At 38.0% G+C, this 23,077-nt stretch overlaps 2 protein-coding genes across 2 annotated transcripts in view; one reads left to right on the top strand and one right to left on the bottom strand.

The window, feature by feature from the left end:
- The window catches only part of NKAIN3 (sodium/potassium transporting ATPase interacting 3), a 386,537-nt gene that overhangs the window by 86,803 nt on the left and 276,657 nt on the right, over positions 1–23,077 (top strand). The gene's annotated exons all lie outside the window — the stretch shown is intronic.
- LOC123231691 (ras-related protein Rab-9A-like) lies at positions 15,196–16,036 on the bottom strand. The gene has a single exon (XM_044657992.1). It carries the CDS (start codon positions 15,781–15,783, stop codon positions 15,196–15,198), a length of 588 nt encoding a protein of 195 aa, XP_044513927.1. The 5' UTR covers positions 15,784–16,036.

The raw sequence follows: 23,077 nt of genomic DNA, 5'->3' as shown, positions 1-23,077 counted from the left end.
GGCCATGAGGGTAGTTAACACAAACACTGTGGAGCATTTAGAGCTTCACCAGACGTCCTGTCCTAGATGCCAAAATCATCCACTGTATCCTGGACCATCACCAGTAGTCCTGACTTTTGTCTTGCCACCCGCATTTGATGACTCTGGAAGAGGGGATGAGGCTAATTGATGACTTTGTGCAACTCAGCCTCAATTAAATCCAATTTACGCCCAGTCAAGCCATCATCCTGTGATGTCATTTTTTTCTCTTCAAAAACAAAAGACAAACAATACTATAAAGGTCAACTATTTTCAGCAGCAGTAATAGCAATGCAGAAAAAAGCAAAAATAACTCTTGCCCTCAAGAAACATACATTCCAATGAGAGAGACATGTAAACAATTAGGTATATACAAGATACACACAGAGGATATGCAAAGGGAAAGATATCAGCATCTGAAAGGAAGTGGAGAGAGGTTCTGCAGCAGGAGGCTAGGGAAACTAAGAGTGGAAATAAGGCATTAGAGCATCAGGAAAGGCTAGTGCTAAGGCAGAAAAATGGGAGTTGGAGTATGATGTTTAAGGAACTGTGAGAAAGGATAAATCTAACTCTTCTTTCTTTATGCAATGATTTAATTTTTCAGATGCAATATATAACTTAATTTTAATGCTGGTTCATTAATCAAGAAAATCTAAATTAGTCAATTGACTCCCTCCATAATCCAAATAGACCCAAAGAAGACCTGCACAAGTCAGACAAAAGAGAGTGAATTCCCATGGCACAGATCATATTGTGATCTCTTTGTGAACTCATCACTCAGTCCCTCTCCTGACATCCAATGACATTTCTGATTGGTAAATAGTCACTGGGGAGGTGGACTCAGAGACCTCCTTTACTTCATCACAGGAAGAGGAGTGTCCTTATTGAGACCCAGAAGATGCCAACATAGTCTGCCACATGGTCAGATCATTATGGCTACCTAGGGCCCTCTTAAGTAGGGTTCACTGTACTTTCCTAAAGCTTGTTGATTTAATCTTTCAAGTGGAGCAAGTGGTTGATCAACCCTGCACCTAACCCTATTATCCTTCCAAGATCCAAACAAAAAAGGGATATTCCTATCTGGCTCCATAGCCTTGGGGAAGAACTATAGCTTCAGTTTAGAATCAGGTTTTTCAGGGTGGAGAGGCTAAGGAGAAAATTATTTCACAAAAATTATCCCAATTTAATATTAATTTTCCACATAGTCTTTCACACATAGATTGGAAACCTTGGGTTCTAGCTAATCAACCCAGAATGGTTTCAAGATCAGGCTGTAATGTGGTTTATAAGATTCTTTTCAGAAAAACAGTAGGCAGCTTGAATTTTCCTAACTACTTTTCTTCTTTTCTGGTATTAAAGGGAAAGCCAGATATTTTCTCTCTCCAATGAGAACAATCACTCAAAGAAAGCCTTTAAACCTAGATTCCAACTCCATATCATCTCTTGTCAGTGAGAGAAGAATAATGACAATAGGAAGTCACTTTTATCTCACTGAGTCCTCATTAACAGGGTAGACTGATTCAAGCTTCTATGCCCTCTAAGAATGTTTTATATTGTTTATAACCAATTTTTTAAAAAATCTATTAATTAATTAAAAATCTATTACTATGTCAGGGTTTGGGTCATAGAAAGATGCAATGGTTGGTAGCCAAGTTTGGTCTAGTCTGTATTTTAATATAAAGTATATAAAGTAGTATGGTATAAAGTAACATCTGCCTGATGAGAGATAAAGGAGATGCTAGAGATATAGTTTACCTAGATTTTAGCAAAGTGATTGATAAAGTATTTTGGCCTATTCGAGTTGAAAGACAGAGAGATGTTTGCTAGTTAAAAATACAATTAGATTGACTCAGAACTAGTAGAATGAACAGACTCAGAGCATGATCACTAATTATTTAACAAAAGTAGAGTGCCACAGGGATATATTCTTGGAGCTATGCTATTTAAGATGCAATAATTTAGATAATCATAGATGGCATTATTTTTCAAATTTAAAGATAGTATATAGTGTTATATTTAATAGAGGTCACTTGTATCTATTTGAGGTAGTAGAAATGATGTACAGAGAGGATAAGATGGCACTTCTCCTTTATAACAGTTGCCCAGGCAGGATCCTTTAGGTCAAAGTGTTTATCCCTTCAGGACCCACTTGGGGTTAATTGATATTATTAAATTAGGCTCTTCAGCTGGGATAACGTTGATATTCTAACTGCGTTGTCTCCCTTCCCAAAACAAGCTTTGAAACTGATTTAGGAAGGTACTTTAAACTTTATATATTAATAAGAAGAATAAGGGTAAAGGACTGAGGTATAGAAGACCCTATTTTACTTGTTACTAATGAAACTCTCACTGTTGGCAAATGAAGAATCAATGTAGCTTCCCTCTGGTTCAGCCTGACCAGGACTAAACCAGAGTAGGTAAACTGCTGGGAAATCTTCAGCTTCTTCTGTAGATCTTCAGCCTTATCAGTTGAGATATATCCACCCTTTCCACCCTCTTCTTCCTCTCCTGCCCACTTCCCGGATCCCTCCCAGGTCCTGGGAAGCCTAGATAACTAGATGATGAAACTCCTAATATCTAGGGGCAGTAAACATAGCCATGGTGGTCAAGTACAGGTTGATAACAGTATATCAAGTACAGGAAGAGTTTGCAGAGAGATGTTTGCACTCTTTCACTCCAAGACCAGGATCCAGCGATCTCCAGCCTCAGCACAGGTAAAAGACCCAGAACTTCTGCTCAGGGTTCTCAACTGCCCCTCCTGACTCTCGCATGCCTCCCTGGGAACATTCTATCCAACTGACTTATCTGTCAATCATTGAATGAACTTCAAGCTCCCAGAGATTCAATATAACAATAACTAATACATTGGAAAACAGGATACTGACAGGCAAGAACAATGAGTCTAATCAAATAAAATGAAATGAAATCAGAAAAAAATGTAAATACTTAAGTATGATTCAAGAAATCAGCTTCATATATGAGCTTCAAACATAAGAGAGGTATAGTTAGGAGTTTATGTGAAAAAACTTGGGAATTTGGGTGGATTGAAAGCTCAATATGAGTGTCAGAAAAAAATTTATATATATATATATATATTTTGTATATATAATATAGGATTACATATGTATGTATATATATATATATATATTATTTTTTCCCTGATACTACTACATTGAAAGAAATAACTTTTAGAAATAGAGAGATCTGAACCATTTTTACTCTGATCTGCTCAGATCACATACGGAACATTATATACTAGATTTTCAGAAATACATTGATAATGTGAAATGGATCCAGAAAAGGACAAACCAAATGGTAAAAGGTTTTGAATCTGTGCCACATGAAAATCGATCAAAATAGCTTGGGATTTTTAGCGTTAGGAAGAGAACCTGATTTGTATTTCAAGAGCTATGTGGGAGAGATTAAACTTGTTTTGTTTGGTATCATATCACAAAATTATGAAGACTGGATAATTTTTAGATTTTATATAAGGAAAAACCTTGCTAATCATTTAAATGTAAATGGGTTACCTGAGAAGGTGGTGGACTCCTCTTCATTGAAAGTCATTAAACCAAGGCCAGATGACCATGTTTGGAGGATGCTGTAGTGGGAATTATTTTTTAGGAATGGGTTTTAAATTAGATGACCACTGGGGCATCTAGGTAGCTCAATGGAAAGAACACCAGACCTGGAGATGAGAGGTCTTTGGTTCAAATCTGGCCTCAGACACTTCCTAGCTGGGTGACCTGAGGTTTAATCCACTTAATCCCAATTGTCCAGCACTCTCTCTTCCTCTGTTTTAGAACTGAGAGATGAGAAGACAAAAAGTATGAGTTTAAAAAAATGATTAGATGGCCACTGAGTGATCTTCCAATTCTGAAATTTTAAGAATCTTTGAAATAAGGGTAATATTTTAAAATGATTTGGAGCTTTGCATTTGCATTATCACTTATTGATATTATATATTATTATTACTATTGCTATTAGTAAAGGCCACATCAATGGAGAAATATCTTGGGATATTTGCATAAAAATTTACATATTAACAACTTCTAATTGTTTTCCCCATATATCTGCATTTTTTTGTGCACAAATCATGTTTTTCAGTAATTTTCCTTAGATGTTGCATTGCTATTCATCTATTGATCTTCCATATCATGTTCAGTATAAAAATTAATGGCACAAAGAGAATTTGTGTTAGTCCCATTGCTTTGTACCTTTCACAGTATTCATTTTGAAGATCATTTCAAACCTTCTATGACAGAGAATAAAATAACATATTAGAGAATGAAAGGACCTAGAGATCATCAATTTTCTCTATTTACATATAGGGAAAGTGAAGCCCAAAGCATCATTGCTGCATACCTCTATGCTGCTCATTTATATATTGTATTAAGCCCTGATTCTGTCATTGAAATGTATTTAATAGTGATTCTGAAAAGAAAAAAAATAACTTGATGTAAGTGTAAGCATTTAGTTTTTAACATATGCTGGAATGATCATCCATCTCCCCAAATCTCCTAAAAAACAGCTTTAATTTTAACTCTCTTTGAGGAAAATGTCACCTAAAGACTTCCTTTTACTCTTTTTTTCTGAGGCAAGCGAGGATGGGTGAAGTGGACGAAATCAAGAAGGGAAAAAAAAGGCATAATTTGCTTTAAAGGAAAAAAAACTATCCATGCATTCTAATATTTAAGGAAGCGCTTAAAAAAGTGTTATTTTTAAAAAATAGGCCAATAATGGGGAAAAATCAAGGTTTCTCTTCAGTTAGAATAAATTCCATAAAAAAACCCTTTCTGCTATTCGGCCTATTGTTTCTACTCTGGAGGAATCAATTGGTGGAATTAGATTCATAGAATCTCAGGTTTTGAAGATAGATGTACCAGCAGTAGCCTAGTTCACACTATACCCAAAAAGAAACATTTGCTGTGCTATGCATGACAGAAGATTGTCTACCTTTACATGAAGACCTTCCATGGAGGGAAAGCCATTACCTATTAAGACAATCCATTCCACCTTCACAAGGCTTCCTAGGTTCGGAAATTTTTCCTCATATAAAATCAAAGTGTGCCTCTCTGCTACTTCTAACCATTGCTCTTAGACCTGCTATCTATGGAGAGGAACATCTATTATATTATATATTACACTTAATTATATATTATAATAGTTATTATATATACATCTATTCTTGAGGTGTCATAAGCTTTTAAATGCTTGGAGACCTCATCTTGTAAAGCCCTTCCTCACCCCATGAGCACTCAGGTCTTCTCTTCTCCAAGTTAAATATCCCTGGATGCTTCCCAAGACCCTCAGGCACCATAGCTTCCACTCCTTTACCTTTCTTGAATCCTCTAGCTTGTGTGGCATCCATGTTTCTGAGAGGGGTTCAAGCTGTATCACAGAATTCCATAATGCTCCCCCAGAACTCCAAGGGAGGAGGCAGTTAAAGGCTGTTGGAATCCTGGTATAAAAGCCAGGTCACCCCTCTTGCAGGGGTCCTGACTCTTGGCTCTGGGCTCTGGGCACAGACACATTCTATGTTGCTCCTGGGCTGAGACAGTCTCTGACAGCCAAGGTTGCTTTGTTTGGTTAGCCAACCTTTAAAGATAGACCTTGTAGTAAGATCTCAGTCTACCTTCAATTTAGCTGATTAGGTTTAGAAAAGAAAATCATTTAGCGGGCAGCTGGGTAGCTCTGTGGATTGAGAGCCAGGCCTAGAGACAGGAGGTCCTAGGTTCAAATCTGGCCTCAGACACTTCCCAGCTGTGTGACCCTGGGAAAGTCACTTGACCCCCCCCATTGCCCACCCTTACCACTCTTCTGCCTTGGAGCCAATACACAGTATTTAAATTTTTTAAAAATCCTTATCTTCTCAGAAGGTAAGATAAGGGTTTTAAAAAAATTAAAAAAAAAAAAGAAGAAAGAAGATCATTTAGGGGCTTAGATAGGAGTTCAGCCATTCAAGATACATTTCCCCCTTTGGTGGGGAGGTGCTGCTGATTAGACTTAGCTGTTTTAGATAGCTTTCCCTTACTTCTCATTCCTAAATCATTTCCCTTCTTCCTGTTCTCAAAAACCATTAAACCCTCATCATCTAGGAACTGTGTCTGGATACAGATAATTTGGAGAAATACTCACATCCTCCATAAGCCAAGATCTCTTTCTAGTGGCTCTGAAGTTGATCCTAGCTTCAGAGCCAATGGGCTGCTCCTAAGACATCAAACCTCATCTCTTCTATCCTGAGGGGGATAATACATACAGAGATAGATATTATCATAAGGGCATAGTCTCTACCAACACCAGATGGAATCCTGAATTTACCTAGCCAGTTCCAGTCTCCATTGCTTAACAGAAGGATAACAGTAACTGATTTTAACAGCTCACTGTGTGGGGATGGAGGAAGATTCTACTCCCACACTTGAGCCCCTCCCATCCAGCCAAGTTTCCTGCTTCCCCAAAGACCAGGGACTGGGGCAAATCTATTGCCACTGACCCTAATCTTAGTTTCCCTAATCATACACATGTCAATGTCTTTTTTTTTTTAACATCCTTTCCTTCCGTCTTAGAGTCAATACTGTGTGTTGGTTCCAAGGCAGAAGAGTGGTAAGGGTGGGCAAGTGACTTGCTCAGGGTCATACAGCTGGGAAGTGTCTGAGGCCAGATTTGAACCCAGGACTCTCCATCTCTAGACCTGGCTCTCTCAAGATACCCAATGTCTTTCTTAAAGCATGGCTTTGTGGTGGTGGTTGTATTGTTTTCAGTCTTATCTGATTCATCATGACTGTGTTTGCAGTTTTCTTGGCAGAGACACTAGAGTGGTTTGCCATTTCCTTCCCTGGCTTACTTTACAAAGGAAGAAACTGATGCAAACAGGGTTAAGTGATTTGTCAAGGATCACTTAGCTAGTATGTATCCAAGGCCAAATTTGAACTCAGGAAGTCTTTCTGACTTCAGGCAGAGTGCTCTAAATATGGCACCAATGACTTTACCTATATAACTATGACCTCCCTACAATGTCTCTTTCAGAAGTCCCTTGCTCATTACTCACAGTCACCACCCTAGTTCAGGCCCATGTCACTACTCGGTTGGACTTGCTTAGTTATGACTGATGACCTGCCTAGGAGGGCAAAGATTTTCTATATCCTAGATTTCATAATAACAATAATAATTATTATATTTATATATTATAAGTATATATATATATAATTTTTATATATTTTATTTATATGTATTATATATAATTGTATATATAATAATATAAAATTATAAATGCTTGCAAAATGCCAAGAACTGTGTTAAATACTAAATATATATATATATATGCCCAAAGGGCTTTAAAAGAATGCATGTCCTTTGATCCAGCAATACTACTGCTAGGTTTGTATTCCAAAGAGATAAAAAAAAATGGGAAAGGATCTGTTTGTACAAAAATATTTATAGCCGTGCTTTTTGTGGTAGCAAAAAATTGGAAAATGAGGGGGTGTCCCTCAGTTGGGGAATGGCTGGACAAATTGTGCTTTATGATGGTGATGGAATACTATTGTACTATAAGGAATGATTAATTGATGGATTTCTATAACATCTGGAAATACCTCCATGAACTAATGTGGAGTGAAATAAGCAGAACCAGGAGAAGATTATACCCAGGAAATGGAACATTGTGGAATGATCAAATGTAACTGACTTTGCTACTAAAAGCAATGTAATGATCCAGGAAAACTCTGAGAGATTTATGAGAAAGAATGCTATCCACATTGAGAGAAAGAATAGTTGGAAAAGAAATCCAGAAGAAAATATGATTTATCACTTATTTATATAGATATATGACTTGTGGTTTTGGTTTTAAAATATTACTTTATTACAAAAATGAATAATATGGAAATAGGTTTTGAGAGATAAGATATGTATAATGGTGGAATTGCTTGTCAACTCTGGGAGGGAGGAGAGAAGAAAGGAGGGAGACAACAAGAATCATGTAACCATGGAAAAAAATTTAAATTAAAGTAAATTTTAAAAATACTAAATATCCTAAGAAGAACAAAAGCATAATTGAGCTGACAAACTCTCCCCATCCTGCCAAAAAAAAAAAAGAATAAGAAAAAAATTTGCACTAGGGACATGGCCTGACACTACTGAAGACTTATGTCTTCTCTTGTTTTATCCTCCCAGGCATAAGGAGAGAATTAGGCTCATTAAGTGTGATACTCAGGTGGAAACTCTTCTTTAGTCTCATTTATTTTACTATTTGATTATAAATAGTCATATTAGAAAAGCTCTGTATCCATCCATAGGCAGTGACTTGAGGAGTCACCCTCTGTTTTATTCAATTTCATTAACTTTCCATTCCTCACAATTGAGGAAAATGAATATAATAAACAGTAATTCTTTTTCCCAAAACCCATTGCTATGGTTCATTTTCTTCTGGAAATTAATCAGTAACAGTCATTCTTCCCCTGAACAAATCACTAAGACTACTCTTTTTCCCCTCTTTACAAAGCATTTTGGGGAACATTAGTTTTTCTTTCTTCTGCTTTTAATTTAACTTGGAAGATTTTATTTTTCTCCCCTAAGCTTCATTGGTATTTATGGTCACATTGGCATTTCCACAACCTCCTCAGAAGTTTCTATTGAAATTTTAATAGAATATCTACAAAGAGAGATTGGCAGAGTAGTACAGATGAATGGTTCATGGCTTCTACATAGTGATAGACTTTTAAATTCTGACTAATGATAATGTTAATTAATACAGCAAAAAATTCTGACAGTATTAGTAATAAATTATTGGAATCAAATTCTAAAATTATTGTTTAGGCTTTTTAGGGTATTTGCATTTTCCCCTCTTCCCCACTGTTAAATTATTTTCCCTATCATCACTTTTACAGTAACACAAAATTGTCAATAGCTCCCATCAGGTCACTACTCATAAAAGTCAAGTAACTCATAATTAGGATAATAGGAGCTTACATTATTATATAGTACTCTAAAGTTTACAAAGAATTTCTCCACAAGAACTCTATCAGTTTAGGGATAAAAGCATGATCTCCATGTAAGTGAAGAGGAAGTTAAAGCTCAGAGAGGGTTAGAGACATCCCTGTGGACACACAGAGAGTGCCAAAGGTCATTGATTTCAAACAGAAGTCATCTGACTTCATGTCCAGGTCAAATATGTTTGATGGCAATTCCCAGTCCCTGGAATTCTCATCTCTATCTCCTGGCTTCCTAGGCTCTTTTCCAAATCCTAGTTAAATTTCCATTTTCTATGAGAAGCTTTTCCCAATACCCACTAATGCTAGTGCTTTCTTTCTATGATTATCTCCAATTTATCTTGGGTATATCGTATTTGTAAATATATGTTTGCATTTTGTATCCCCCATTAGACTGTGAGCTTCTGCAAGGCAGGGACAATCTTTTGACTTTAATTATATCCTCTACATGTAAATGTGCTATGTACCTAGCAAGTGCTTAAAAATACTCGCTGAGGGTTCAAATCTGGCCTCAGACACATCCAAGCCATGTGACCCTCAGCAAGTCATTTAACCCAATTGCCAAACTCTTGCCATTCTTCTGTCTTAGAACCAATACATATCTATTCTAAGACATAGGGAATGAGTTGTTTTGTTTGTTTGTTTAATAAATAAATGTTTGTGACTGACTGACAAATGTATATTCAGTAGAGACATCTCATCATTTGTATCTCTTGGAGCACTTTTATCCCTGTTAGAGATCCTATATCTGCCTACAGTGGGCAAAGGAAAGACTTAAATTGCTCTGGAGCTGACTAAATATCCAAGATGGCAGTCCCTGATAAAATCTTACCTCAAACCAGCATCTTAGTTTTTAATTATCATCCCATGATGATGATTCTCAGATTTATCTATCCTACTCCAATCTTTCTGCTGGTATCCAATCTTGCTTCTTCACCTGCCTTTTAGACATTTTGAACTGGATATTGTAAGAGTTAAATTAATTGTAAGATACTTTAAGTATTAATTTTATAAAGTTTATTATCTGACAAAATAGAACCACGCGACTAAGTTTTTCTACTTGCTCAAAAAGCCCACTCCACCAAAGCTGTCAACAGGAAGCAAAAGAGGTCTAAACATGGAACTCCACCCAATTTTATCCTGTCTACATCAGCACACAATGAAAGGAAGTGAGTGGGGTTCTGGGAATCATAGTTTTACTGGGGATCATAGTTTTCAGAGTAACAGATTCTAATTTCCCAATATTCAGTGGAAATATTAAACTCAGTATGTCCAAAATAGGGCTCATTCTTGTTTTCCCTAAGCTCTCCCTGACTCCTACCTTCCCTATTGCTGTAGAGAGCAAGACCCAGAACCATTGTCCCTAGCTCTCAGCTAGCATTCATTAGCACTAGCACCCATTCCTCACTACCTCTCATAGCCAATCTGTTGCATAGCTCTCCTATCTAACCTTTCTCTCCTCTAAAATTGCCAGCGCTATCATGCAGGACCTCATCATTTCACTTCTAGACTATTCCAGTAGCCAACTGTTGTTCCTTCCTGCTTCAAGTCTCTCCCCAATCCAATCCATGCTCCATATTTTTCTAAAGCAGAGCATGGAGACTGGAAGCAGGAAGTCCCAAGTTCAGTCTGATCTAAAATATTTCTTATTTCGGTGAGCCTGGACAAGTCATTTAACCTCTATTTGCCTTAATCTAGTTGAGAAAGAAATGGCAAACCAGTTCAGTATTTTTGCTAAGAAAACCCCACAGACAGTATGTTCCAGAGGATCACAAAGAATTGGGCATGACTTAACAACATTAAGGTCCAACAACCCCAATCTCTCTCTTTGTCTCTCTGTCTCTGTCTCTCTGTCTCTGTCTTCTCTCTCTTTCTCTCTCTCTTTCTCTCTCTCTCTCTCTGTCTCTCTGTCTCTGTGTGTGTGTCTCTCTCTGTCTCTTTTTCTTTCTCTCTCTCTCTTTCTCTCACATACACACACACACACACACACACACACACACACACACACACACACGCCTATTAGATGCTCTCCAATGGCTCCCTATTGCCCCAGGATCAAATACAAAATGCTGTGTGGCATTTGAAGCTCTTCATTACCTAGCTCCCTTCAACCTTTCCAGGCTTCTTATACCTTGCTCTTTGATCCAGTGACGCTGATCTCTTGGCTGTTCCACAAACAAAATACTCCATTTCTCATTTCCATTCATTTTCTCTGGCTATTCCTCCTGCCTGGAATATATTCCTTTCCTCACTTGGACTATGTTCTCTCAGGCTCCCCTTAAATACCAACTAGAATCTTGCCTTCTATGGTAAACTTTCCCTAATCTCCCTTAATTCTAGTGGCTGCTCTATGTTAATTATTTCCTATTTATCCTGTAGATAGCTTGCTTTGCATATAATTTGTTTACAAGTCACCTTCTCTGTTAGATTGTAACCACCTTGAAGGCAAGGACTGTCTTTTGCCTTTTTTTGTATTCCTAGCACTTAGTTCAAAGCCTAGCGTATAGCAAGGGCTTAATAAATATAGACTGATCTTGACACAGTACCTGGGGTAGAAATGAGATGTATTACATGAAGATATATTGAAGGACCTGGGGAAGAAGAAACTTAAAGTAAGGCTTATCTGACAATGGATTTTAAGTATTCTGAGGGGCTATTATTATATGGACTAAGAACTAGCTTTCTTTTGCATCCTCCCAGAAATCAGAAGGAAAAATAGTAATCACTGGAGAACAATAGGCAGAATTTGTAGCTGGAAAAATTTTGGCCTAAACCAAAAGATTGTCTCCTAAGGACAAGAGTTTTATTTAATGGTAGAATGGCCTTGTGATATGATGAGTTCCCCATCCCTGGAGATCTTTAAATGAAAACTAAATGTTTTTGCTAAATGATAAGGATAATGAAGAAAGGATTCTTAATCTAACTAGACTTGGTTTAGATAGTGTTTGATTAGTTTCTACAAAATAGATAACTGTCCATATAATATAAGGACTCGTCAACAGTTGGTATTATTTGGCTCTCCCCAACACCCCCACCTGACACATATCTTGGATAGGTTTTTCCTTCATTATCAAATCTCAAATGAAATTTGGTTTTGCAAATTGATCTAAGAAATCATGCCTTGTACATTATGCAGCTCTTGTATCAAATAACTGTGCATCCTGTCTGTCCCCTCTCCTCTATCAGCCTCCACTCTGGGTGGGGCTTTTATCCTTTCTCCCTTGGACTATTACAATAGCCTCAATCACTTTCCCTGCCTCCAATCTCCCACCTCTCCAATCCATCTACCAAAATGCTGTGAAAAGGATATTTCTAAAGCCCAGGTCAAATAATATTACTTCTTGCCAATGACTCCCTGTCTGCTCTAGGTTCAATCATAAAATCCTCGGTTTGACATTTCAAACCTTTCATTATCTGGCCCCAATTTCTCATCCCATTCAGAGTTTCTGTGGTCTAGCTGAACTGCCTTTCTTGTTCCTCATGCTTGATATTTCCTCTTCTATCTCTATGCTTTTGGTTATACTGAGTTCTAAGCTGAAATGCTGGGTTTTTTTTTCCCCTTCCCTCCACTACTTAGAATTTCTATTTTCCTTCAAAGCTCAGCTCACATGAATCCTCCTACTATATGGATCTTCTTGATCCTCTCAGCTCCTAATTCCTTCCTTTAAAACTTTCGTTGTATTTATTTTACATATATTTTACTTACACTTATATGTGTAAATGTTATCTTCCTCCAGTAGAATTTAAGATCCTTGAAGGCAGGGACTCTTTCATTTTTTTTTAAACCCTTGTACTTCGGTGTATTGTCTTATAGATGGAAGATTGGTAAGGGTGGGCAATGGGGGTCAAGTGACTTGCCCAGGGTCACACAGCTGGGAAGTGGCTGAGGCCGGGTTTGAACCTAGGACCTCCTGTCTCTAGGCCTGACTCTCACTCCACTGAGCTACCCAGCTGCCCCGACTCTTTCATTTTTGTCTGGAATACCTGGTAGGATTTGAACAATACTTTCAAGAATAGGGAGATGCTAGTTCTACTATACTCTGTCATTGTCAGACCGCCTCTGAAGTTTTGTGTTCTGTTCTGGGCTTCATAGTTTAAGGAAGGCATTGATGAACTAGAGAACATCCAGAGCAGTCTAAGGATGACAGCAAAAGGCTTTGAGTCCATGTCATAGGAGGACCATGTAAATCAACCAGATATATTTATTTATTTGTTTGTTTGTTTGTTTATTTATTTTTATTTTAAACCCTTAACTTCTGTGTATTGACTTATAGGTGGAAGAGTGGTAAGGGTAGGCAATGGAGGTCAAGTGACTTGCCCAGGGTCACACAGCTGGGAAGTGTCTGAGGCCGGATTTGAACCTAGGACCTCCCTTCTCTAGGCCTGGCTCTCAACCAACTGAGCTACCCAGCTGCCCCCTCACCAGATATATTTAGATCAATGACTGTCAAACTGTAGCCCAAGAACCAAATGTGACCTGCAGCCTGTTTTTGTATGGACCCTGAGCTACTCTAACTGTTCTAACATTTTAAAATACAATAAAACTTTATTTAAAAAATAAAAAAATATTTTAGTTCCCTGGTGGCCTACACACACACACACACACACACACACACACTGGCCTAAATTTGTCCATAGGTCATAGTTTGCTGGCCTCTGATTTAAACTGTAGAAAAGAAGACTTAGAAGAGACATGATTGCTGTGCTAATATATTTGAAAGGCAGCTAGGTGTTTCAGTGGATAGAGTGCCAGGCCTGGAATTAGAAAGACTCATCTCCCCAAGTTCAGATCTGATCTCAGACATTTTACTAGCTGTGTGACCTTGGGTAAGTCACTAAATCTTATTTGACTCAGTTTACTCATCAGTAAAATGAGCTTGAGAAGGAAATGGCGAACAAACTCCAGTATCTCTGCCAAAAGAACTTCAAATGGGGTCACAAAGTCAGATACAACTAAAAACGACTGAATAACATCAGTATTTAAAGAACTAACATGTGAAAGGGGCTAGATTTATCCTTTTCAGTTCTGAAAGGTAAAACCAGGAGCAACAGGAAGAAACTGAAAAGAGACATATTTAGGCTTGATGTCAGAAAAAAAACTTCTAACAATTTCATTTAGTTATATCTAACTCTTCATGACCTCAATTGGGGTTTTCTTGGCAGTAAGTAAGTGTCTGAGGTCAGAACTGAATTCAAGGAGCTGAATCTTCTTGACTCTGAGAAAGGTAATTTATCCACTGCATTACTTAGCTGCCCCTCCTAACAATTAGAGCTGTCTCAAAGTGGAATGGGCTACCTAGAGAAGTGTGTTAGTTCACTGTCCTCTCTCAGTTGTTTTCATGTGTTAGTTCTGGCATGTCACCATGAAGATTCTTTCCTTCTAATTCATTGGAAGGGACCATTTGATCTTTTCCATATTTCAAATTCTGTGATTGTGTGAGGCTGACTGAAGGAACAGCAGATTCATTATCTTATCTCACATTCAATCTGAGAGCATTTCTTCATGCACAATAACCTCATCTAAATCATTTTCTTTCTTTCTTTCTTTCTACCTCTCTTTTTGCTAAGAATGTATAGTTGAATTTACATATTAAGTTATCCATGTTGCAACTCCATTTTGGTAGGCATTTCATTAAATGGAACAATTTTATGTGTAGTCCATGTTTCAGGTATTTGTTGGACTAGACACTATATGAAAACCCTAATAAATCTATGTTTATTTTTTTTAATTTTGTGATTTAAATCTTTAATATTGAGCATTTTAAAAATGTGTTTTCAATGAACCAAAAATGAAATGCTAATTTTGTAAAAATATATACATACAAAAAATGTGGTCTCCATTTGAATTCTAGGGGAAAAAAATAATCCAAGTAGTGCTTCTAGAAATTCAAGTTCATTTTAATTATAATTATTCATTTGATTATTAGCTGTGTGAGTTAACACATTAAAATTTAAGTAACCATTTGTTTTTACACCCTTATTTATAAATGTTATATGCTTTTAGTAAATAGGTTACTCAAAGAATGAGTATTTTCCCTTCCACCTTCTAATGAAGCAGCAGTAGATCAGTTTAAATTTTATTATTAGAATTGGACTTGCTGGACCTTTATTCTATGACCCCCTTCCTCCCATTTTCCCTGCCCCATTTTGTAAATGAGTTGATTAGAGCTACATTGACAAAGCTTTTTAACAGTCAACAACAAGATGACCTGGGCTTAGGCTTTCGGTGAAGATTGACTCTGTCTGTTTGAATAAAGTGATCTGACCTATCCTCAGTAGCAAGAATTCTTCTAACAGCTTCTTCAAAAGCTGCTGCAACATTTGTGGCATCTTTTGCACTTGTTTCAAAGTAAGGATAGTTGCCGTTGTCCCTGCACCAGGCCTGGGCTTCTTCTGTAGAAACCTGTCTTTCATTTATATCAATCTTGTTACCCAAAATCACAAAAGGAAAGTTTTCGGGTTCTTCAACATCTGCATAATAAATGAATTCTTTCTTCCAGTTGCCCAAGTTCTGGAAACTTTGAGAGTCATCTACACTGAAAGTAAGAAGGCAACAATCAGAACCTCTGTAAAATGGTGTTCGCAGGCTTCTAAAGCGTTGACCTGCTGTGTCCCAAATCTGCATGGTTACAAAGTGTCCATCCACTTCCAAGTCTTTATTTAAAAATTCCACACCTATTGTGTGGAACAGCTGGCTTTCAAATTTGTTAGTGACATATCTATTCCCAACGCCACCATCTCCAAGGAGAATTACTTTAAAAAGTGATGATTTTCCTGCCATTGTTGAATGAAAAGATCTCTTTACTTCAAAATCCCAGCAAAACGAAGTATAATTCTACAGGGGGGAAATGCACCAAAAATCAAATAGAGTATGTCCAACCATTCCTGATGAAAAGACTAGAGTTGCACAAAAACTCTTAGTTTTTCAGATCAAGTACATCGTCTGCATTACCAACATTGTTCTGGTCCCGGCCCAAGACAGCCAAGGGCCACTCCGGGGATGAGCTGAGCTCCCACGGAACAGGGGCGTGGGAGAGGAGAGGAGAAGGCTGAAGCGGAGGCGCTGCGGGTGATGCCCGGCTCTGGCCACAGCCACTTTCATCTCTCTATGTTTATTTTTTATAGTACAGACCACTCTTCTGACTCACCCCAGAAAAACATTCTAGCCAAACATTTCATGGATATGTTTCATCTTATCCCACTTACATTATCAAAGACTGTAAGTTGTTCATATTTATTTCCTGTGAACTTTGTATGGGTTTGTACAATTTAGGAAGTTTTTTTTCCCTTCTAATTTTTCTCTAATTTCATTTCAATGCGATCAAAATTTCCAAGAATATCTTCCTTGCCTGGTGCACAGATTATGATAAATGGCTGGTAGAACTGATCATTCGGCATATATGAATTGAACAGATCCTAGAGGTAGCCTGAGCCCCAAATCAGCCAATGAACTGAGCCTAGAAGGTAAAGGAATTGCATTTAAAAAATTGTCAGAGTTTTTAATGACCCAAGCTTCGCCTTGAAATAAAGGCTCATCTTTTAAAACAAACGCTTTTCCTATGTTGCTATATGGCTGGAAGTCATAGAACACCAAAAATTATAGGTTATACAAAGGGTCATGGTCAACATGAATGTCCCCCAGAGTATAACTGATAAGGAATGGTATAGGAAAAGTCAAAAATGTCATGAAAGGTATATAAAGTACTCAGATTCAGGGAATTCAGAGTCTAGAGAGGCAGCCAAAAACCATCTTGTGCTAACTGCTATGTTAGCATGTGAGAAACACTTTACTACTTAAAAATGGTCACCAGATGCTTGTACTCTTCCCTTCACTGACATTCCCAGGAGTATCCTTTCACTTGATTCAGAGAAGCAAGTTAGGAGACAACTGGGCTCAGTCAAGGCAGCCAAATGGTTCTGAGTGGCTCACCAATGTTAAGGGGCTGGGAGCTTTTAAAGCAAAGAAAACATAGGCTCATTTTAAATGTGCCAATTTTGAGGTAAGTGGCTAAGTGCAAAAGGTGGCAGAATTCCTTGGGAATAAAGGTCTGCACTCATGGAAAGTCATTGGTCTCTAAGTACCTTTATTTGATGTCCTACTCTTCCTCTTGACAAAAGGACCCTTTTTCAAACCTGCCTGAATCAAAATGGCTTACTGGAAAAGGAGGTAGACTATTCATGGAGCAAGAGCGAGGGATAACCAAAAAATAAACCACATGATCTGTGTATTCTGGGCTCAGACACACACACACACACACACACACACACACACACACACACACACACACACATGCGCAAACACACCCACACATACACACAAGAGCTTTCATAGACACTGTTTCCCTCTGTCTCCATATTTACTAGGGTAGTAATACTGAATCAGAACAATTTCCTGCAGGGTCATTCTCCCCTCCTTCAGAAAATACGAATACCAGAGCCTACTTTTCATGTTTCAGATGTCCAGAAGAAACTCCGTTAGCCCTCTATACTAACCAAATCGTGAGGAAAGACTCTTGAAAGGAAACCAATTCCATGTATTTAAGTAGATGTTCCTCCTACTCTTTCTCCATTAGTATCCAAATAATATCCTAATGGAGAATTTATAGCAGGTCTAATACATAATACAATTGTACATAATACAAAGGCGAGGTTGGATTGTCATTTATACTATTGAAGGGAGTATCCACATCAGGGGTAGTAACACAGATCCACTGAAGTACTGAAGTATCTAGAAGGGAGCTGGTGGTCCGAAGGATGCAATATCAGACTTGGAATCAGGAATATTTGAATTCAGTTCCAGCATTAGACTAGCTGTGTGTCCGTAGCAAGTCATTTAACCTCCAGCTACCTCAGTTTCCTCATCTGTAAAATGAGGATCACAATAGCACCTTCTTTACACGGTTGTTATGAGGATCGAAAGGGATAATATTTGTAAAAAATCTTTGCAAACCTTAAAGTGCTCTATAAATGCTACCTCCCAGAGTGTTTGGGAAGACAAAATAAAATAATATTTGTGTAAAGCATTTTATAAACCTTGAAGATCTATACCAATGTTAGCTGTTATTGGAATCTATTACTGAAACTCAGTTTTTCCCCAGAGTAGCTCATTTTATGTGCTAGTCAATATATTCTTGACGAACCCAGTTTAAAATCTTCCTAAAAAAATGAGCCATCCTGTTCCCAAAATATCTCTTTTCCTTTGTGAAATGGATTGCTTTTTAGCTCAGTAAGCAGCTACCTAAGAAGAGTACTTTGTTGAGAAATAAAAAATGTTCTCTTTAACACTAGTCATCTATCCAGATGCCCTCTAAGATATACTTGTGTCTCCAGTGAAATGAGAGCTTTGAGGGCAATGCATATAACAGGCACTTACTAAAGTTTTCTTATTGTGCTAATTGTTGATTTCCTTTTTTCTGGCACTGACAAAACACCAATTTGTTCTATGATCACAATAATTGCAGCTAGTAACAAATAACATTTATATAGCATTTTTAAGGTTTGCAAAGTGGTTTATACATGACAGGCCATTTGATCTCACAGTGTAGTGGAAAGAGCAATGGGACAGGAAGCCAAAAGACTTGCATTCTTGTCCCTATCCTATTACTAGCTACCTGTGTGACTTTGGGAAAGTCATATTTTGGTTTCCTCCTTTGCAAACTGAAGTAATTGGACTAAATAATCATTAAGTCTCTTTTCAGCTCTAAGAGTCCATGATCTGTTATCTCTGACTACCTAAGTCCCAAATGTTTTTATCCTGAAATAGGTAGTGCAATGAATAGAGTGCCAAGTCTTAAGTAAGGAAGACTCATTGTCCTGAGTTCCAGTCTGGACTTGGACACTTAATAGCTGTATAACTCTGGGCAAGTCACTTAATCCTCTTTGCCTCAGTTTTCCTCATCTATAAAATTAATTGGAAAGCCACTCCAGTATCTTTGGCAAGAAAACCTCAAAACAAGGTCAAGAAGAGTCGGACACAATTGAACAACAAAGTCACTTATGGTGTACCTTTTCCACGTGAATCAGAGTTGTGTCATCTGTGTTGTGTCCACATGAATGAGAACCCTGACTCAGATACATCAACAAAATCTTGCCTTTTGAGGAAAGAGATGTAAAGAGTACCAATCTCGTACTGGTATTAAAAAAAGAACTCTGGGAATTATAGTTCCTAAGGAAAATAATGATACACTTCCTACTAACTTCCTGGGATGGTGCCAGATATCTCTCATTAACATTCAATACTGGCTAGAGCACAAAAATGGAAAAAGAGAGGCTCAGGGGAAGATGAGATAAGGGCAAACACAAAAAGCTTCTAAGCCATATTGGAGGTGCTCTTCTTTCCTTCTGTGGCCCTTCGACCCCTCTATCTCAGCCTGCCCTCGGTCAGGCAATTGCTAATGGAGAATTCCCCTGAGTCCCAGTCATGGCATGCAACCAGCTGAGCATATGTGCCAAGTAGTGTATCTCCTGACTGCAAACATTTGCCAGCAGCTAAATTGGCAGGGGACAGAGGGTAACACAGATAGATCCTTCTCACAGAAAGAAGAGAAAATGCCGTCCACCCACTGTGAATCAGTGTAGTTGTTCTCACTGTCTCCCTTGTAAGTCTCATTCTCTGAAGTGCAAGCTATTATGCTCGGGCAGATGTATAATCTGGGACATTCTCCAAATTCATCATTAAAAAACATGAGGTGTTCAGCATTTGATACTCCACAGAAGTTCCCTCCCTTCTCTCTCCCTTCGCTCCATTGACTGCATAGAAGATGCACCCAGTCGTCCAAAGGCAAAGCAGGTAGGAATGTGAACATTTGGGTAGAAGCACTTGCATCCAGTCTCTCCATTTCCAACGCTGTTAAGGTTTCCCCGACAGCTGTGCTCATTTCACACTAGCAAAATGTTCCCATTGATGTGACAGCAGCTTGAGTTTGTCTGAATAAGCCCCATTCCAGGATAATATGAAAAGTTGTGGGCTGTGCTGCTCAGCGTGAGGAAGACAATGATGCCAGAGCAATTGCTATTTTTATTGTTCCCGGCACAGGTGGATGGTGACATTGTGTTTGTTAACTGCTTCACCAATCTCCGTTGTGCCACCTGATAATGTAAATCCTGACTAGAAGCCACAGAGCCTATTATGAGGAAGAGATTGTTTCCTTGATATAAAGTCTACAAAGCAACAACTGCCGGCATCTTTGTCATCTGCAACACTGGAGCATGTTATCGAGCTTACAAAGAGCCTTTCAAAAAATGCCACTTATCTTGGACTTGGTGGGTAGTTTGAGAATGGTATGCTGCTTGTTTTATCCTCTAATGATGGTAGAGTTTCAAGTAGATTTTCCATCTCTCTTAGGAACAGCGATAAAATTGAGCTCTAATACTGCTCTTTTTAAAATATATTTTGACCTCATCCTCACCACTGAAAACATGAGTGAAACAGGTGTCGTTACAGAGATCGAGACTCTAGGGCCATTTGAGGTATTTTACACACTGAGACTTCTCAAGATGGTCTTACAGAGAGGATGCGATATATGAGATTGTCCTCTCTTCTTGAATCTAGTCTGCTTGTCACAAAAGGATAACTTATTGAAAATCTGAAATGGGCAATAGCAGAGGAGGAGATGATTCTTTCCTTGTAAACTGTCCGTTTTAGACAGAAGGGACTATACTCTCAGTGCTACAAATTGGTCTATCCACAGCTAAGCAAATTTTATAATTAACAAGATTCAGGAAAACTGAAAGAATAACTCATAGGGGGCAAGAAGGTGGCTTAATGGATGAAGAGCCGGGTCTAGCGATGGGAAGTCCTGGTTTCAAATGTGACCTCAGAAACTTCTTGGTTGGGTGACCCTGAGCAAATCACTAACCCCCACTGCCTAGCCCTTATTTCCCTTCTGCCTTGGAACCAATACACAGTATTGATTCTGAGTAGGAAGCAAAGAGTTTGCACTGTGGCCCCAAGAACAACAAGAAGTATGCAGAACCTGTGACCCAAGCCAAACAAATTGTACGGAACAGACCCATTGGAGAATTTGAATGGGAAGATTTTATATGGGGAACCAAAAAGCTAATGAACAATGTGGTGGAGACCATCAGCAAAGGCTGCATCACTGTCGTAGGTGGTAAGGATGCTACCACTTGCTGTGCCAGATGGAACACTGAGGACTAAGTCAGCCATGTGAGCACTGGGGGTGGTGCCAGTCTGGAGCTGCTGGAGGGCAAAATCCTCCCTGGAGCAATGTCTAAAGGTTAGCACTTTCCTGTCTGTTGGTTCCTGTGTATAACCCTTTAAATGTGACCCTGAAGTGCTTCCTGTCCCTCTCTCCTTGGCATTAGGCAAGTTTCTCTCTTAAGACTCAACCAGTGGCCAGAAGATGGGGTAATGAGAACCCCAGAAGCAACTCAACTCCTCTTGTTTCCTGCGTTGCCTATGGTCAGATCTCATTTGAATTTACTTAGTGTGTCTAAACTATTGTTGTGATTTGTAGAGTATAAATATATATGTATGTGTATGTATACGTGTGTGCCTTTAGAAAGACAAAAAGCTAAAGCCACTGTTAGCTATACTCTCTTGAAATAATTTGGAAGGGAAGATTGACCTGTTAAATAAACATTTCATAAAAGTGCCAGCAAAAAAAAAAAGTAATTTGCAGAGAAATGACGATATTGTGACCAAAAAAGATGATGCAATCTTAGATGGCAAAAAGAGAAGAATGTTTAAAACTATAGGTGTGATAGACCCATTGTACTTGAGGGTAGACAGTATTGTATTTAATTCTGGGTTTATTTTTTAAAGGCTTTTTATAAACTGAAGGACATTCTGAGAAAAAGGATACTGTTGTTAAAGGATCTTGAAGATCTTCCACAGGAAGATCATTTGAAGGAATTGGAGAGAGTTAGCCAGGAGAAAAGAGTCAAAGGTCTCATTGCACACTGCTCCCCTTCACACACTCTACCTTTAAGGTGAATTGGTCTATTTGCTATTCTCTAAGATCAACATTCTGTTTTTCTCCTCTGGCTTTACACAGACTGTTTCCCATAGTTCAAATACATTTTCCTCCTCACCTCTTAGAATCCTTAGCTTTCTTCAAGGCTTCTGGTACTTCCTCTAGTGCCCTTTTCCTCCTCTTTATCTTCTCTCCTTCCAGTTATCATGCATTTACTTATCTGTTTACTTTATTATATCCCAGAGCAGAAAGTAAGTTCCTTGAGGGTATGAACTCCTTCTTATTTGTCACTAGGTCTCCATCTCTTAGTATAATACTTTGCACACAACAATCACTTAAAAAAAATGTTCAATCTAAGCTAATGCAATTAATATCATGGCTCTCTTCAGATATATGAAGTAGAAGGAGTGTCTTCTGAATGAGCTGTTCAAGTCGTTCTGCTTGGCTCCGGAGGGCAAATTTAAGACCAGTGGGTGGAAATTACAGGGTCAGATTTTTTCTTTCTATTCTCAATTAGGAAAAATGTTCCAATAGCTAAAGTAGATATCTAAAAGCATAAGGGAGCACACCTGGAAGTAGCCACATTCCTTTGACTTGAGATCTTTAAACAACAGCCGAAAAACTATAATTGGAGACATTAGAGAGGAGGTTCTTGATCAGGTATGGATCATGCTAGATGATTCCAAGTCTAATTCTTCCCAACTCAGAGATTCAATGATCCTGTGTTTAAATTTGTTATAACATAGTTTCCATGGCATATATTTCACGGTGATCTACCTTAACTCTCTCAAATTGTTCTAATAGACTAATGAGCGCCAGAGTCTCTTACCTAAAGTTTAATTTGAACAGATAGTAAAAATATGTATCTCAATCTGAATTTGTGTTTTTTATTTTTTTCTTGACTTAGAATTAATGACTTCCTCTTATGATTTCATTTCAATAAACATATAGGCCAATTTGAATCCCAATAGGGGATACAACTAATTTGCCATCTCTATTATGATAGAACAATAACAAAAATGATTATAATAACTCCTTCAAGGAGTGGCAATCTCCTTATTTATCCTCCCTTTATAGCTATGATATATAGGATAGATAGATAGATAGATAGATAGATAGATAGATAGATAGATAGAT

Source organism: Gracilinanus agilis, chromosome 1, assembly GCF_016433145.1.
Source record: "Gracilinanus agilis isolate LMUSP501 chromosome 1, AgileGrace, whole genome shotgun sequence".
Lineage (NCBI taxonomy): Eukaryota > Metazoa > Chordata > Mammalia > Didelphimorphia > Didelphidae > Gracilinanus > Gracilinanus agilis.
Note: the sequence above shows the minus strand (reverse complement) of the source record. Positions and strands in the feature narration are given on the sequence as shown.